Below are 18095 nucleotides of genomic sequence, written 5' to 3' on the forward strand. Positions count from 1 at the left end.
CTTCTGATGCCTTGCGGCTGGAACGCTGTGTCCTTACCAGTTCGCCGGATATCCGCGGAAGCTTTTTTCAGTTCCGGGCTTCTTCGAATTGCTGCCGAAGTGAACAGTGCGGTTGCCTCACAACCTTTTTGCTTGCTTTTAGAAACTTCGAGGATGTATGTGCAGCAAAGCAGTGGCGAACGCCGAGGTGTCCTACAGCTGGCTACAGTTTGAAATATTGTTTTGCGTTCTTAGGGCACTGCTTTATCTAATCTAAAAGAAAACCTGGGAATTAATTTTCAGAATTTTGCTCTTCAACGCTTGCGATAAGCAACGGCTGATAAAGTAAAGGTACGGGTCGCGTTGCCGCGAATGAAGTCATCACGAATAAAGGTGGTCGCTTTCGCGAAGGGTGTTGTTCGCGACAGGTGATGTCACCTGTCGGCGTGAGGCTGGGCCCGCGCCGTAATCTTTGAAGATATCTGGGCCAGGGTCAGCTATAGCAACCGCCTCAAGTGAGTAGAAGCTCTCACCGCTTCCACTTTCATTTGTTTCCAACAGTCAGCTCACACCAGGGACGTGTGTGTGCGCGCGCACGTGTGTAGGTACAATGGGCGTAGGGGAATAAGCTTCCATCTGCTCCCCTAACTACGCCAATGGCTCACGCGCAAATGCGGTGGAAGCTATGGGTGTTTTTTTCTTTTAGACAATACAGATTTTTTATAAAAATTCTGTGATAGTCAGGCTCCGGTCGTTTTCGCACACGAACTCCACGTCGCGGCGGAAGTACTTTGCCGCAGGTAAAATGACACTGTTGCGACTAATGAACAAAACTCGTTAATTAACTTTTTTAATTAATGACTTGAGGGAAGGTTTTTATATATATTAGTAAGTTGTAGCGCGCTCAAATTTGTGGCATACCTATTTTTTAGAAATCACGAAAGTTGCACGTATTTTAATATACTCATCGTCGAACTTCAAGGGCGAAATCGAAACTGATCGCGCCCGGCGCGCACAAAGCGCAGCGGAACATCGTATTGACACGTGACAGGGAAGTGATGAAATTTGAATGAAGGCGCGCCAAAGCAGAATCTGGTCAGCAAAATCGGCAAGCATTCTGTAATACACGAGTAGACAGCTTAATGTCTGCGTGCGATGACTGGCGCCTATCTGTTTCTTTCTTAAACTATAAAGAGGCGCGAGCAACTATTTCGCCTGTCTGCAAGAAGAAGCGCCGCAGTGGCCCCCCCTGAGTTTTATTCTTCACAGACAAATAAAAGGCTGACATTACAGTTTTCTTGTGCACAGTTCTAAAGAAACAGATAAGCACCAAACACTACGCGCAAAAGTAGGGCGATGCGCGGGCACAAGTGAGATGACTCGCAGCTTTTCACGAAAATATACAGCCGCGGCGCGCCGTCATTCAAATCCCATGTGACGGCTAGTTGCGGTCTGACGTAGCAGAACGGTCGCGCTTCGTGCGCGACTTGCATGCGAGATCAGTTTCGATTTCGCCCATGAAATTCGATGACGAATATCTCGAACTACATGCAACTTTTGTGATTTCTAAAAAATAGGTATGCCATAAAGTGGCACGCACTACAACTTTGTAATATAAACACCCGCCCTCAAGTCAATAATTAAGAAGTTCATTATCGAGTTTTTGTTAATTAGTCGCAACAGTGTCATTTTAACTGCGGCAAAGTATTTCCGCCTCGACGTGGAATTCGAGTGCGAAGACGGCAGGAGCCTTACTGTCATTGGATTTTTATTAAAAATCTGTATTGTCTTAAAGAAACAGCCTGTATAAGCGACGGTGGTTACTGGCTCTCGTTCGATCAGACACATACGTTCTGCTCCCTGCTGGACACATGTTGGACAAGATGAAATGCACTTGACTTACTCTCGACTGGAACATGTATGAACTAACGTGGTTGCTCGAAAGTAATTTCTCGAAGCCGCCTTTTTCCTAACGTAGAACCAGCTGTCTGGAAGCATCGTGTGCTCCATTCTCGTCTTTTTTAGGTCGACCATTTCGAACCATGAGGAATGTTTTTTCTGAACCAACGGCCCTTGGAGAGCAGGCGGGGCTCACCCGACGTTGCAACCCTTGGGCATTAGGTTTCCGACGAGGCCCTCGGCCGAAGGGGAGCAGAAGGAGTTCCAGCGGACAAATCCCGGCCGCGCCACAGGCTGCACCGGCTCGGTGACGGTCAGCTGGGACGGCTGCACGTCGAACGACTCGGGAGTCAGCAGCGATGGCGCTGGGCCCAGGTCGAGCCCGCAGGACTTGGTCGGCAGCACACCGGCCAGAGGCTGCGACAGCCTGCACGGACGACGCTACGATTAAGCCCTGCGGTGCTCTGTAATGGTTAGCACCATGAAATTATTTTTTTAGTTTCATTCCTGCGAATTTTCTTCTTACATAGAAGTATAAGCAGCAAGGCAGGGGGAAGAGCGTCGACTTATAATTCAAGAAATTGTGTGCGTGTATCCACATGCTCATATGCACGCACCAACCGAACGACAAACCAACTCGAGAGAATACACCTACCAGAACATCGGCTGCACATGTAGCATTCGAAAAGTTGTCAAGTGCGTTCTGCTTTGACTATGCAGTACCGAGTGAAGTTACTAACAACTAAAGAGCACCTACCTTGGGACCAGTAGCGTAGCCAGAAATTTTTTTCTGGGATCGGGGAGTGGGGGCTTGAGCCATAATTTATGCATGTTCGTGCATGCGTTTGTATGTGTGCCTATATATACACACATGCAAAATAATTTTCAAAATGTTTGAACCCCCCCTACGAATACTCGGCGAAGGGCTGCTTGAGTTACCAGTGCAATGCATACTGGGCAGTCGCTGTCTGTATATATCTCTCCTGAGGTGTGTTCCCGTACGCCCGTCCTGTGCGTGCCCCCCCCCCCCCCTACGTACGTAATCAGACGAGCTGCAGGCTTTTGCCATTAAATCTTACGTCAAACTACGATGCCATTCATAGTTATGATCACGTATTTGTTTATTTTCTCACGGCACAGTAACCTTCCAAACACCCCGTATTGCTCTTGAGTTGTACGGAGCCTCATACACATGATAGTAAACGAACGTGCGTGGTGCCATGAATACATGAGCGCTTTAAGCCTTCATCGCCTTAGATTACTGCTTATTGGTTTCTTGCTCCCTCTGTGGAAGCAAGAAATTTGCCATGATGTCATGACGTGATGCGGGGTCCAGTGTACCCCGGGTCAAGTACGCTCAGAACATAGTGAGGATCGAATAACCACCGCGATCTGTCATTTTCCCGCGTTGACCATGCGTTATCTACGTTTGTAGCATGATCGTACAAGCGTAGTACTGCCTGTAGTACTACTGCCTATCGGCAGAGCCTTCCAAGCCGACGGCTTCCTACAAAAAGGCATTTTCTATCAACAGGTATACGCATACACGCGATATCGATCAAATGACGTTCGTTCAGAAATTGATTTTAAAAAATGGTAACACGGAAGCCGTGGTCAAACAACCGCTGCTGAAATAACTAAGCCAGACTAAGTCCCCTGAAAAAAAAAAAAAACAATCGCGAGCCATTGCGCTATGTGAAGGTGGATGACCAGCGAAGCTGTGCAGCGGGCGGCGGCGCGACGCAAAGCGCGCGCCCACTCACACACACACGCACACACACCTAAAGGCCGTAAGACCTTTCTTAATATTTTCTTAATTGTTTGCTGTTGCCCCAAGGCGCGCGCATGTCCTGGCAGATCGCGGACGCAGCATCTGCAGGTTTTATTTATTTTTATTTATTAGATAGTATTCCGGAAATTTTGGCACTTTTGTCTAGCGCCGGCTACTCCCTTTTCACAGGTAGTAGTATACGGTAAAGTCACAGCAACGAAAAGAGAAAAAAATGCGTAAAAGATTAGCTAGGCATAGTTCATATATAGTCCATTTACATAAAAAAGGAAACGCACACACACACACACACACACACACACACACACACACACACACACACACACACACACACACACACACACACACACACACACACACACACACACACACACACACACACACAAGATACAGTGTCGTCACATAACAATATAGTTCACATAAAATGTAATCACATGAACACTGTCTAAGCTGTAAATAACACGAAACGTCCAGTCACATAACGGTACTGAAATTCGCAAATTCCAGTCATATGGATACAAATTGAGTTTGCACATGAAGCGACACATGCGACACAGTCAGGTCAAAATGTATGCATGAAATCAGCTTTTGACAGTTTTCCTCAGTAATTTCCAAGTATGTCACTTCTTTCTAGGAACTTTTTGACTGCTAATAGTGCACGTTTTTGAAGGTATGTGTTGGCCATGGACCTAGGATTTTTCGTAGGCAGAAGGGCCTACGATCCAGTGCCATGAAATCTCGTACTAGTTGTTGTTTTTCGTTATGATATCGTGGGCATTCTCATAAAATATGCTGTATATCTTGATCCACGTGTCCGCATGCGCATTCTGTACTCTCTGCTCGTGAAACTTTATGCAAAAAGTGTTTTGTGTACACGGTACCCAGCCCGAGGCGGTGCACCAGTGTTTCAAAGGCCCTGCTAGCGTTTAACGTTAAAGGGATCCGGAATTGAAGAGTAAGGTCAATGCAAATTAGTTCTGAATACCTAGAATTTCCACCAAACCATGTCGCTTTGCAAAGACGAGCTGACATCTGTCGCAGTATGGGCTTTAATTCGTTTTTTGTTATAGGTATTCTCGATGTATTATTTTTGTTATGTGCTTGTCCCGCTGCTTCATCCGCCGGAACATTGCGAGGGATATTGCAGTGGCCAGGTATCCACTGCAATAGTATTGTGTGGTTTTCTTCACTGGCTTTTGTAAGTTCCTTTAATGCTTCGTAAATGAAAGCCGAATCTTTCGAATTGATGTCATTTTTAGTGACGATAAGGCTGCCTGTTAATCACAAACGATGACCCAATCATTTGCTTCTGTTAATGAGTTGATGTATCGTAACACAGCTAATATTGCGAATAATTCTGCTGCAGTTGATGATGTCGCGTAAGACCATTTAAAAGTCTTGATTTGGTCCCTATCTGGAATAACAAAGGCAGCCGTAGATGAATTTGTTTGGCAAGAACCGTCCGTATAAACTTGTATATAACCAGGATACCTGAAGGTTATCTGCTATAATGCCATTTGCTGCGCTGCTAGCATGTCTCGCTTGCGAATGATTCCTTCAATAGAAAGTTCAACATTAGGTGCTACAAGTCGCCATGGTGGACAAGACACATCTGAGCTCCAAAATCCATGTCTTGGTGAGAAGTTTTTGTACTCCTCAACGATCGTATTTATGCTAGCTTGGTTTCTCTCAGTTAGTGCCACTGCTGTAGTGGGTGGTTTTTATGGTGTACTGAGACACGGAAGTAGTGTCGGCAGGATGCTCTCATCGCAGGAAACGGGGGCTGTCGTGCCTCTGGAATTAACCAAGGCGCTCGAGGTTGCTCGAGGACCTCCTAAGCGTAGTCTCATCGTACTCCAGTGTGGAAAACTACTGCCATCTCGGGCAGCCTTAGGAAACGAGACTTTTTGCACACGCCCGTATCTTAGCCATACGCAGCTTCGCTGTAATATTCCACATTCTACAGCGAATATTTCAGTTACCATTTATAGGCTCTGTGAAAATAGCACTAAACGTATGTGATACTCAGTTCAGGTTTACACTACTCTACACAATTACAAAACTCTACCTGTTCATTACTTAACACCTTGTGGCTGGCACAGCATAGCCTCAGCTGCTTTTGTGCCATAAAACCTGACTTTAACTAACTAACTAACTAACTAACTAACTAACTAACTAACTAACTAACTAACTAACTAACTAACTAACTAACTAACTAACTAACTAACTAACTAACTAACTAACTAACTAACTAACTAACTAACTAACTAACTAACTAACTAACTAACTAACTCAGGCTTATATATAAAAAAGGCTTGAAAGTAAAGCAAGGAAGCATGCTTCGGGTATTTGCTTTATTCAATAAGGTTACATTCCACCGCTTCCGGAATGTGGCCACGAGTCGAACCCGCTACCTCGTGCTTGGCTGTAGTACGCCATTACCACAGAGGCAAGAAAACGTGCTAAGTGCGGAGCACGTTAGGGACACGGGCTGTCGTACGCTGTCATCTGTCCTCCTGTGCCATCTGTCTGCTGTAATCTCATGTCGTCCCGCAGGCAAAACCATGTATAGCATAGCCACGTAGAGCATAGCCAACGTATAGTATAGTAAGCAAAGGGGTGGGAAAGGGAAGTGAGGATAAGTAGGAGGGATAGGAAGATGGGAGAGGGCGCCACTGCATCACATATGAAGTTTTCCTTTCCCGCCATGGACGCCGAGCAGGCTGCATGTTTGGAACGCCAGCGTCGCCGAAGGGAAGGCGAATCGCTGCTCCGCACTTCCTGCAGCTTTCACGTTGAGTGCGACTGCAGACATCTTTCAATAAATACTTCGGTTCAAAACAGCAACGCCCTGCGCACTGTTTGTGTGACAACCACGGCACCCTGCGCTGCATGAGCATTTCCTCCCTTTCGAGATGAAAATAGAGGACTTGCCGTTTGCTGGCCATGGCTGCACCATCGTCTTTAGCCTTTTTTGTAAGCATTGGACGCCCGGTTTTCTCACGTGCACATGACATGACGCACCACTAAAGCACGCACTTAGTCATCCTGATTTGCGCCTAAGAATACCGTCATTATAAATCCTCGTTCCAGTTATGCCCATAAAAACATCTGAGACAGCTGCAGTAACAGCTGTGGAAGAGTGAACGCCAGTAATATGTGGCGGTAATGTGCTCTTATACATTACATAAGAACACTTGACTGACTTTGCCATATCATTGTTTTCCTTGTAAAAGCCGTCGCGCTGATGTCACCTGCAGTATTTGAGGCAATTTGGACAGTCTCAGATTCGCTAAATTAAAAAAAAAGGAAATAAAGTATTCATGTATGTAAACCTTGGTCCTATGGAGGACAAATGTCCGAGCACTCGGGAAACATACGATCTATTTTTAAAAATCTCTAACGTTTTCCTCTAATCGATAATAGTGTGAAGGGGGGGGGGGGGTTAGCATGGAATTTGAACCTTGATGGGAACAAAGAGCAAGTTAATCAGAAAACAATCAATCAGTGTGCACATGTGCGTTCTTCCGTCACTAGTACCCGAGTGTGTTCCACAGCTGCGTAATATGGAGTAGTCTGTTGAAGGCGGCATTGCTTTCAAGGTTGAACTGAGCAGCCATAGATTTGGTCGCTATTTATTTCACTCACTGTCGGCAGTTGCTGCAGAAATTTGCGAGCAAGAATTGAAAGTTGGAAGCTTCGCCCAAAATCTGAAGCAGTTAATACAACGCCCAGCGCAGTACAGAATACGCGCGCGAGTGCGGTATCACTATGACATACACCAGCGCTGCCACCAAAGTTATGTAGAAGTATAAGTACCGTACGTTGGAACTTTCCATGTGCGACAGCAGCGCCACAACGCGGCATAGAGAGCAGAAAAAGCAAAACTGGGGGGACGTGATAAATAATCGCCGTCGGGGCAAAAGTATTTGTAATCTAAAAGTGCCCAAGTGCATGCGATTGGGCTGCATGCGATGAACCATGAAGATTGTCAGCGTGTTGTTTTCAATGTCTTATTTCTTCCTACCCCTAGCGGCCGGTGTCGGTGAAACTGGAGTGGTAAATGAGAGGTACCAGCGTTCTCTGGGCAATGCACAGCACATATATATATATATATATAATATATAATTATATATATAATATAATATATATATATGTGTGTGTGTTTTGTGTGTGTGTGTGTGTGTGTGTGTGTGTGTGTGTGTGTGTGTGTGTGTGTTGTGTGTGTGTGTGTGTGTGTGTGTGTGTGTGTGTGTGTGTGTGTGTGAACAAAAACCTTCACGAAACGAAATGAATGCGAACGTTAATGAATCCACGGTTTTCCAATCGCAGACTGTTTTTCGGAGATCAGCACTAAACTCCTGGTATAGATACAGAGCGAGCCAACGTGCAGTGGTTTGGCCGTTTAGCATGAAGCAGACGAAGCTGAGGAACGACAATGCAATGCGAGGCCCGTAAAAACAAGAGCGCTCAGGACCGCCCGCAAATAATCGACGATAAAAAATTATCAAGCGACAGATAGTCGAATGGGAACCTGCTTCTGTCGCGGTACGGTAATACGAGCGCAATGACAGCCCCCACGAGGAAACGGCAAAAAGCATCTTTTCCCACAAAACTGTAACGGCACACTGCACTTTATCGCGCCCTGTATGCCTACTCGAAACGCCTCTTGTCCAAACGTTGTGGCCGTTGCCTTCGGCGCCATCCCCTGTTGAACGCTTTCTTATCAATTCAATCTCCCATCTTCCCTGAACTTCTGTCTTGTTTGGATTTCTTGCAAGGCGACAGACAAACCAAGTGCTAAGCCCACGGGCACATAAAAAGCCGCAATGAAGTAAATAAATAAATAAATAAATAAATAAATAAATAAATAAATAAATAAATAAATAAATAATAAAATAAATAGTGGAAGTCGGCCCCGGTTGCTATGCAAGAACGCGCCTAGCATGCTCTGGGATGTCGTTACTTGTGACACTACCTCCCACTACGTGTTATGGGTGATGCTCTCCCTACCACCATGAGAAGGGTCCTGAACGCAAAAGCGATTTTGCATATAGGCTCCCTACACCGTACCATACTCGTATGCGAAAGCCATCCGGTATTTCAAGCGCCACTTCCACACGGACGTGGTCAGAACCCTGTGTAGCGTCCGGGGCCAGAGGCGCAGCGTCCAGGAACACCATTTCGTAGTGGTAGCTGCCCAAAATGGGAAGAATTCGAGAATGCTCCCCGTTACGACCACGCGGCACCACCGATGTGGGTGCCACCGGTATGAACATCACAGCTACCGCTGGCGCCACGAAAACCTCATGCACCTCCGCACGGTATAGCTACGTTAGACTGCATATATATTGCGGATTGGCCTACGAAAACGGTTGAACAGACGCGAAACATGCGTTAGTTCGAAAAAAATGCTAAGAGCAAGAAAGAAAAATCACGTTGAAAACTTTTATTCGAACAGCTGCGTCGGGTCGCCGGAAAACGCAATGGTGACGGCGACGCCATGTATACTGCCAGAAAGCGTCTATAACAGATTTTTCTTTAGAAATCAGTCTTAATTGTGGAGTAATTAATTACTGATACAGCGTTACAGGTAATAATTTACCTTTTAGGAAATTTCTAACTACAACTTCTTATTTTTTTGTTGCAATAACATTGACCTTTTACACGGTAACAACGACGCAACTGCATGCTAGTCAGTACAACGCTCATGGTTGAGTCTAAAATACAATGACGCTTTACTGGTGCAATAGAAAGCAAAAAAAAAAAAAACGAAAGCATACTTGGATAAACCTGATACATGTATTTATCACAGAAGGGTGCCGATATCTACACGTCATGAATTTAACTTGATCCGTGGTCTAGTGATTTGGTGCTCGACTACTGACCTGAAGGTCAGCAGTCGAGCTAATATATAAATAAGATAGATTTACCAGCGCAAAAAGACAAAACACTTAAGAAGAAACACACACACACAGCGCTGTGTGTGTGTGTTCCTTCTTAAGTGTTTTGTCTTTTTGCGCTGGTAAATCTATCTTAACCATGAACCAACTCGCCCAAGCAGCAGTTTTAGCTAATATTTAAATGACATATTAGCTAAAATTATAACACATCCTCGTTTAAAGCTTGATTTGCAGGTCACCGTGCAACCTCACCTTAACCGCTTTTCTGTGCGGTGTGATACTTCGTTAGTGAAACTTACGGGTAACAAATGTTACCACGTTAGTCATCCTATGGTTATTTCATGAATAACACACTTTTTTGGGTTTTCAGAGCTTTTCATGACAAAGCTCTACTAAGCATGTATTCAATAATACTTATCGTACACACGGGTATACAAGGTGCAAATTTTGCCTTTCAGCAACTAACCAGCAGCTATCGTACCAGAAAAATAGTACGAGGCTCACATGTTCACTCCCCCTCTTTCTACAACGAATCTGTGATGCGCAGTTCGGGCAACTAGTGCAACACAGCACTGTTATCAAGCTGCTTCCTTAGCTCTGTAATGTTCTTCGCATTACATTGAGCGCAAAGGAATGAAATGAAACAGTGACCCCCCCGCGTGTGCCGTCGAACGTTCGGGCACAAGTGGGACAAGTGATCGTTCACTTACGTTGATTTTCGATGCCATGGTTCCCGTGTAAGCAGCGGCGGCTCGGCCGAGTCGCTGTTGCGCTTAGACCTGCGTAGCCGGAACACTACCAGCCAGACGACAAGGCCCAGCAGCAAGGCGCCAGTGACGATGCCAGCCGTGATGATCCATACGTAGACCCCTGCGGAACAGACAAGGCATTACGTTTACTCGTTATGCATATAGACACATGACAACATCCTTATAATCTAAGTAAGAACATGTACAACTGGAAGGCACTGCTGCGAATACTGTCGTTCAGTGTCCGATCGTGCCCCATGTTAAGCGTTAATACGGAAGAAAACGCGAAACACAGGAAGCACTTCCCTAACAGCGCTCCGCATCTGTCGCCTTTATTTTCCTCGATTTTGAAAGAAATCAAAAAATGACATCCTAAGAAAATAAGCCACTGAAAGGTCAACTATCCCAATCGACAAATACAAGTCCGTCCCAGCGAGTAACAAATGTAAAAATAAAAGGGAAAAAAGCAAGGAAGTAAAAATACCGGAAGAATATTTTATGCTTAGTTTCATCATATAAGTCAGGGATAACCTGCTATACCACACATAGTAAAAGCGCTGTGCATCCGCAACATGCGAACGCCTAGTCACAGCGTGCGTTGAACACTTAATGCCTGTGGAGTCACCACATAAAATCAGAATAGGAGCTTCATCAGCGAATAACTGATATCGCTACAAATGCCAAATTTAAGAAATTGACAGTAGACATGCACGCACAAAGAGCAGAGGAGATTCATGCAAGTTTTTACAAGCGACCACGCGGTCAAATTACGAATATATTCGCGTATTAAAAAGTCTCCATTAGAATGTAACGAAGATATATGGCACCATGTATTTGTTTGAACACGGCCAAGGAGCTTCTCGACATATAAAAGACGCCTATCCTGACAGTTTAAGCAGCTGCGCCGGGCTCTCGCTGGCATTCAAACTTGATGGGCAGCTGTTCTACACACGCATATCCGGGATGCACGCAGCGGACGGCGTTTCTTTGATGTTGTGTAAGAAGTAAGGCGTGCAAGTCACTACCAGTCAATGAATGAACGCATCAAACACGCGCTAATTTCGTCGGCATGTTGAAAAGCGGAAAAGTGGATCTGTTCTGAATAGATGAGACGATTTTGCTTAATCGTCAAATCACGTTTTGAAATCTCTGGAATAACTCTGACTATCTGGGGTTCTTTAACGCAAACCTTACTATAAGCATACGAGCTTTTTTTTTTTTTTCACTTCGCCTTACCTAAATGCAGCTGCCGCAGCTGGAAATACAAACTACGCCTTGCGAAAACAGATGAATGAGAATCTACTGACGGCTCACTCGAACAAGTATTTAGCAGGAGACAAGTATACAGCACATTTTTTTTGTCAATATCAGGAATACTGCTTAGCGTAGGTCGACAAACTCAATCATGAGTCGACTCACTCAGACTCAGACCTGGCCGTGAGTCTGAGTCTGGGTGAGTCCGCGTGAGTAATATTTTGGTGAGTTTGAGTCCGAGTGAGTCCCACTGAAGAAAATTTTAGTGTGTCTGAGTCCGAGTGGGTCCAGTTGAGGAAAATATTGGCGAGTGTGAGTCCGAGTGAGCCCTAAGCGCAAAAAAAAAATATTTCTTGAGTGAGTCCGAGTGAGCTCCACCTTTCGTCGCCGACTTATGGTCCTATCTACTCGCCTGCAGCATTACTATCAGCCTTATAACGTCTTTCATACTCAAGCATATTCACACATATCTCAGTACACTAGCATTCATGCGCCACCTCAATATTTATTGATCAGAGGCGTGAGATAGGAGAAGGGGTGCCATGACCTCCCCCGCAAACTCTTTCATGGGAACTTCTTGATAAAAATATCTCGTGTGAGTCGCGTATTTCATTAAAATGCCCTCACTGGATCGATATATGATAAAGATGACATGTGATATATGATGATAACTCGTATTTGAAGATAAAGATCAAAATGCGTATCGTAGAGCAATGATTATGTGAGATACTGGCGTTAAAGAGGATTGACACCGTGATCGAAAAAGCTAATTTTACGCTAACAGACTCGCGAGTCGACTCACTCAGGCTCACTCAGACTCAGGTGAAGCCGTGAGTCGGAGTCTGAGTGAGTCCGGCTGAGTAATATGTTGGTGAGTTTGAGTCTGAGCGAGTCCGGCTGATAAAAAGCTTAGTGAGTCTGAGTCCGAGTGATTCCGGTTAAGGAAAAATTTAGTGAGTTTGAGCCCGAGTGAGGCCTCAGAGCAAAAGATATTTCTTGATTGAGTTTGAGCTCAAATTTTTTTGCCTACCTATGCTGCTTAGTAGTGTTACAGCACAGCAAGAAGCGAAGGAAAAGTGCGGAAGCTGATAGCGTCAGTGAGGGCAACATACCTGTTTATGCGAAGGTCCTATCAATATAAGATGGAAGATATAAGAGGGAAGAGAAGGAAAAAAACAAGGAAGATACTGTGCGCTGTCGCAATGCCATCACAAAATTTACACCCGTTAACAGATCCTCGTATCATTTCCTTAATAAAACGAAGGACAGTGCAGTGAAACACGAAGTACCAGTCTTCTCTATTTCGCGGCCTTCAATCGTCTCCCGCGTGGTGGTTTTCCTCCGCTACGCACTACCGTGGTGTCCAGAATCCGGACTACAATCACAGTTTTGGCAGTGCCGTGCCGAGCCGTGCCGAGTGACCAAGGAGGAACTTTGGGAGGAGCTGAAGTACCTTGCTCCTTAATTATACAATGTGAAGCGAAACCAATGCAATAAATTTCAGTACAACTGGTTACATTTTTGAAGAACAGAAAACATGCCTAAAGACAGTGTCACTAACAATATTTTATAGCTCCACAAAAATACGTAGATTTCGCAGCAGCAATTGAAGTTCCACGTTCCGTCACCTTCTGTGTAATTATATTATTGCAGAAATAAAACAAGCTAATTTTAAACGAATAAGAAAATAAAATAAGATAAATGAAATAGAAGGCAGCAAATAGATTCTGAAATGCTTATCGACAAATTAAGTCGACAAATTAATTTGTGCAACAGCTCATAATTGATTTTCCTACTGATGTCCATTTAATTCCGTCTATGTTTTTCGAGTGAAAGCGGGTAGATTAACCTGCCATAGTTTCTCACATAATTAGTCTAACTAAATTTAGACTTTGTTCATGATTAATAGTAAATACTTGAAGCCAACAACGATGTTGCGAAATTTTGTATCGTTGGTGAGAAGGATGTGAAAAATGAAACATTGCCTAATAATTTAATCCCTCCGCAGCCTTTCCTTATTAATGACATTTCACGCGTTAAATGGTTCAGCCTGCGGGCGTTGCTTGAGTATAGACGTGAACAAACAATTGCCTCATCACAACTTGATAAGCAAGAAAAAGCAAAAAAAAAGAAAATACAACCATTTTTTTGTTTACACAGCACATGCGCTGCACTTAAGGCTTTGTACATGCTCAACCAAAACAGGAGAGCGAGAAAGGAGAAAGAGCCCGCAATAAAAATTGCATGCTCCACCCCACGTGTAGGGTTGCCAACAATGATTATACATGATGGCCACCTTTGCCTGTCATCAATATTCTTTTTTTTTCTTTGAAGAGTTCAAAAAGCTTTCAGTGGAGGTGTACTGCGACATTCCGAACGGCCATGGTGCATCCGCGGCAAGTTGATTGGCTTGAGTTACATCAGTGTACGTTTCAATGGTTATTTGAGATTAAAAGGTTAGATCAAATAGCTAATAGTATGTAACGACGTGTTCACTTATGTCTTCATTATGTATGTTGCCGCACAAATATGTAGAAAGTATAATACCGGCATTCGTAACACAAATGTCTGCACGAGCATTGTGAACAGAGGATTTTTTTTTTTCAAAAGCAGCTCTTGCGAGAATGTTTTTGCTCCATTGTACTCCAGACGCGATATCAGACGGGCAGAGCAATAAGTCCAAGCATGCTGCCATTTTCCCGGAGACGCTGGAACTTGAACGCTGGAACTAGTGCCCTCATAACAAGCGAAGAATCAACCTTACTTTTCTAAAGCTCAAAAGTGTTAATGAGTCGAACAGCCTCGCCGGTACCTTCCGGGCCAAGCTTGAAATGACGTGACCAGGCTCTTGCGGGCCAACGCATGGTACTTTCGTTCTCGGGCCACACCTGGGCCAAAATAAGCGGCCCGTCCAGTGCTCCAGCTCGAAGTCCTCACTATCTTTGCCAACTACTTGACTCTTGTTCATATGTGAGATGCTCAATATTGCATCCCTATCGAGTCTTCACACCATGTATGTGGCGAACATCACATACAAAACTACATGATTTCACAAATCAATTTTCCCATACGTCTGTGTGATCCTCGGGAGGTGTGCGAAAGCTTATTTGTCATTGTGGAGCTTAAAAAAAATTGCCCTCTATAAATAACTTCTGAAGTACCGTAGAGTTCGTGTGTGGAGATGACAGGTACCTTGCTGCCATAGCATTTCTAAGAAATATGTATTGTGTAAAAAAAAATCTTTTATATGTCAAAGGACATTATGAATACCGTGTACACACACTTCAACCTCAGAGGGACTTGCCACGCCCTTTACCTTTGCATAACTCAACTGTAAAAAAAAAATGTTGTCCTTTCTTGCTGTTTCGGTTTTGTTTATTGCTAATGTGATGCTTATTACAAATTCAAATATTTTAACACGAAAGTATTTTATGCCGGGGTCCACCAAGTACATCCGTCACGGATATGACGTTAATAAAACGGACGCCAACGGGTGAGAAAGAAAAAAACCAAGAGAAAGATACCCCACTTTGAATTGAACCCACGACGTTGCGGCCGCGACGGCAAGCGCCCGACGCCCTACCGACTAAGCTAACTCGGGAGATACTAGACACGGCGCGAACGCGCCTTGTATCTTTCACACGTTCTCTTTCGCGGCGGGCGGAGCGGGGCGGTGCCGCCGTCTGTGAGATGTGAAAAGAAGTAATGCTTCACGATCGACACTTACTAGCGCTTAGTCCGAGATTGCACGCGATATCGGGGGTCATGGTTAAAGCGTCTCGATACCAGAGAGGTAGACTGGCCGCGCTGCCGTCGCCGAGGCACCCTTGACGCAGTTACGTTCTTTGCCTTTGGCTTCGTGTTAGCGTGCGTAGGCTCATCGGAGTAGTGCAGCTTCCACGTGCACCAACGGGATTTCTCCGTCGCCGACTGCTTCAATTGCGAGAGCACCGACTAACAAAACTGCTGCAATATGCATTGCAGAAAGGACGCGATATCGACGGGCGAATGTCGTGCCTTGGTGGAGCGAGAGCAGCGCCTGCGAGACAGAGGCCAGCGGGACGCACGCGTTTGCGGCTCAGGCTACGAACCTCTACCTCCCGTGTTGCTGAAGCGCAGTGTGCTTTATGTATGCATGAGCACAGGCGTCGGCTACCTATTACTAGAAAGCGCACACCGTACCGTTTTTCTCCTTAATTGACGACGCTTTGAAGAAGTGCATACCGGGTACCAGTGTTGATTATGAGCTTGTTGATATCATCCTTCAGCGGGATTCACGATTCGCTGTGTCCAAATATATGTTCACACCATCAGCTACCACAACGGTTTAATCATGATCATGGGCGTTAGTCGTCGCGATAGAGGCATGCTGTCAACATGGGTGCATCCACGTCAAACGGTGCTATAGCTGCCAAACACGAATAGACGTTGTACAAGCTCTCATATATCACTACACAATAAGCACTGCTTCTGTGAAGACACGTTTCACTTTCGTGTTATACCGATTCCTATGACGGAGGGATCAGCCATGTTTTTTAAAAATTGTTCCTCATTTTATAAAAAGAAACAGTTCATCTCCCACACACTTTCCTTGGCTTAAAGAACGCCACGGGTGACATTTTGAAACACGCGTCTCTCATTCGCAATTCACCAGACACAACACTACACAGAAATCTACACACGTATGAAGAGCTTTCACTGAACTCTTTTTCTACGTATACACAAGCTGTTCACGCGAAAATTGCAACAGACTGCCATATTAAATGACCTTAAGTTCGAAACAAAGCTATGCCGTTATACACTATCATTCGATAGTCTGTCCAAACATTTCTTGGTACGAAAAATCAGCAGGGTCGAGCTGTTCTTCAGCCTCAGAGCTTCACTCACTGCGAAAGTATTATTTCACAGCTGTTGTTATCTGACCTTATATCTTCTCAAGAACAACTTAGTCGCAGAAATTTGTGCGTGATTCGCACGTCACGTTCGCTGACATACGTCACCGCCTGATGCGGCATCCAACAACAACAAAAAAAAAATGCACAGAGGCTGCTATTTTCACAATATAAGTGACGCACAATACTTCGCATAGATAATTACTGCGCGTCCACGTATAACACGGTAGCTTAGTTTGCCCGGCTACCGAGTGGGCGCTCAAATGAAGTTGAAGTGAATTACTTTTTCAGGCCCTGGTGAAGTTGAGTCAGCAAATATAACAGGACTATACTATAATTGAAAAAGTGAAAGTTTCACCGTAAGGGAGAGAGAGAGAGAGAGACGAAACTTTATTTTTGTTCTTTCTGGCGTCAAGGGAGGCGGGGGCCGGGAGGCTAGCCCTGCCGGAGCCGCCCTTCCTCAGGCGGCGGCCAGACCTTGAGTCTTGGCGGCGTCTTTGGCCAGCCGGACTAACCAGAGTTAGTCATCCGGGCACGCGATGAGCAGCATAGCCTCCCACTGCTCGGGCGTGGTTATCTTAAATGTAGGGTTGGTGCTCTGTTTAATGGTGTGTGTCGCTGCAAGGAATGCAATAGCAACCAATTGGAATGTTGTACGAAGTAAGGCAACTCAGTCTTTTAGCAGGCGACCTGACATCACAAAACGCTGGCGTAAGGAAACGCGACCGCTGCGGCGACCGAAGCTACCTAAGTGCTATCTATCGCTTCATTGCAAACCGAGCGGTGAGAAACGACACGTATAAAGGTATGAGCCGTCTGCTGATCCCTTTACAATATACGGCGCGCGCGACTGCGGGCGACCAGGCCGGACCCGTCAAAGTATGCAGTTTCCGCCGGAGGCACGCCGTCCTCCCTTCGGCTCTCCTCCACTCGCCTTTCGCGCGAGGGAGACGGCCGGCGTGTTTCCTCTCCGCTTTAGCCGCGATCGTCGGCTGCCCTCTCACGCTTTCACTCGCACACAGAACATACGACGCTCGGAGCGATGTCATCCGTTTGGAATTTATACGGAACGTCACGGCGACGGCAAAATGCGTCTCGGGTGTCCATATAACGGAATAAAACACCAACGGTGTATATGAAAGGACTGAAATATCAAACCCATTGGTTAACTGCTGTTGTAACACAATCATGGGATGCAGATCATTGCCCTATAAATAGGGCTTTGTGTTTTCGGAGTTTATTTTTCTTGAAATTCGGAGGATGTCTTTCAGAATTTATTTCACGTAACTCTCCAATTCTTCGAAATTCGGTGTTTAAATTTGCGTTATAAGTTGTTGCAACGTGTTCTTATTAATTTTATTTCCAATGAAATCAGCGTTGTTGCAGATAATCCTGTTTCTCCATCCTTTCATTTTTTTATCATTTCCTGTTTATTTACCCTGTTAATAAGGCTGTTGTTGTGCACTGCTGTAAGCTCTCCAAAGTGTACATTGGGGGAGGGGGGGGGGGGGCAGGAGCCAGTCAAGCTGCTTCTCATCTCAGCTTTTTCTCCAAGCCGCCCTCATATTATTGATGAAAAATAACGGACCTATTATTATTATTCTTAATACTACGAAATCTTATACGAAAT

At 45.1% G+C, this 18095-nt stretch overlaps 1 protein-coding gene across 1 annotated transcript in view; it reads right to left on the reverse strand.

Annotated features, from left to right (window-relative positions):
* Positions 1 to 18095, reverse strand: part of LOC119402380 (synaptotagmin-15) — a 171530-nt gene that overhangs the window by 32687 nt on the left and 120748 nt on the right. Inside the window, exons 2-3 of the mRNA XM_037669528.2 lie at positions 10281 to 10440; positions 2075 to 2305 (exon numbers count right to left, since the gene is read on the reverse strand). Of these exons, the coding sequence (XP_037525456.1) occupies positions 2075 to 2305; positions 10281 to 10440 (391 nt within the window). The remainder of the gene's footprint in view (positions 1 to 2074; positions 2306 to 10280; positions 10441 to 18095) is intronic.

Source organism: Rhipicephalus sanguineus, chromosome 1 (assembly GCF_013339695.2).
Source record: "Rhipicephalus sanguineus isolate Rsan-2018 chromosome 1, BIME_Rsan_1.4, whole genome shotgun sequence".
NCBI classification, from domain to species: domain Eukaryota; kingdom Metazoa; phylum Arthropoda; class Arachnida; order Ixodida; family Ixodidae; genus Rhipicephalus; species Rhipicephalus sanguineus.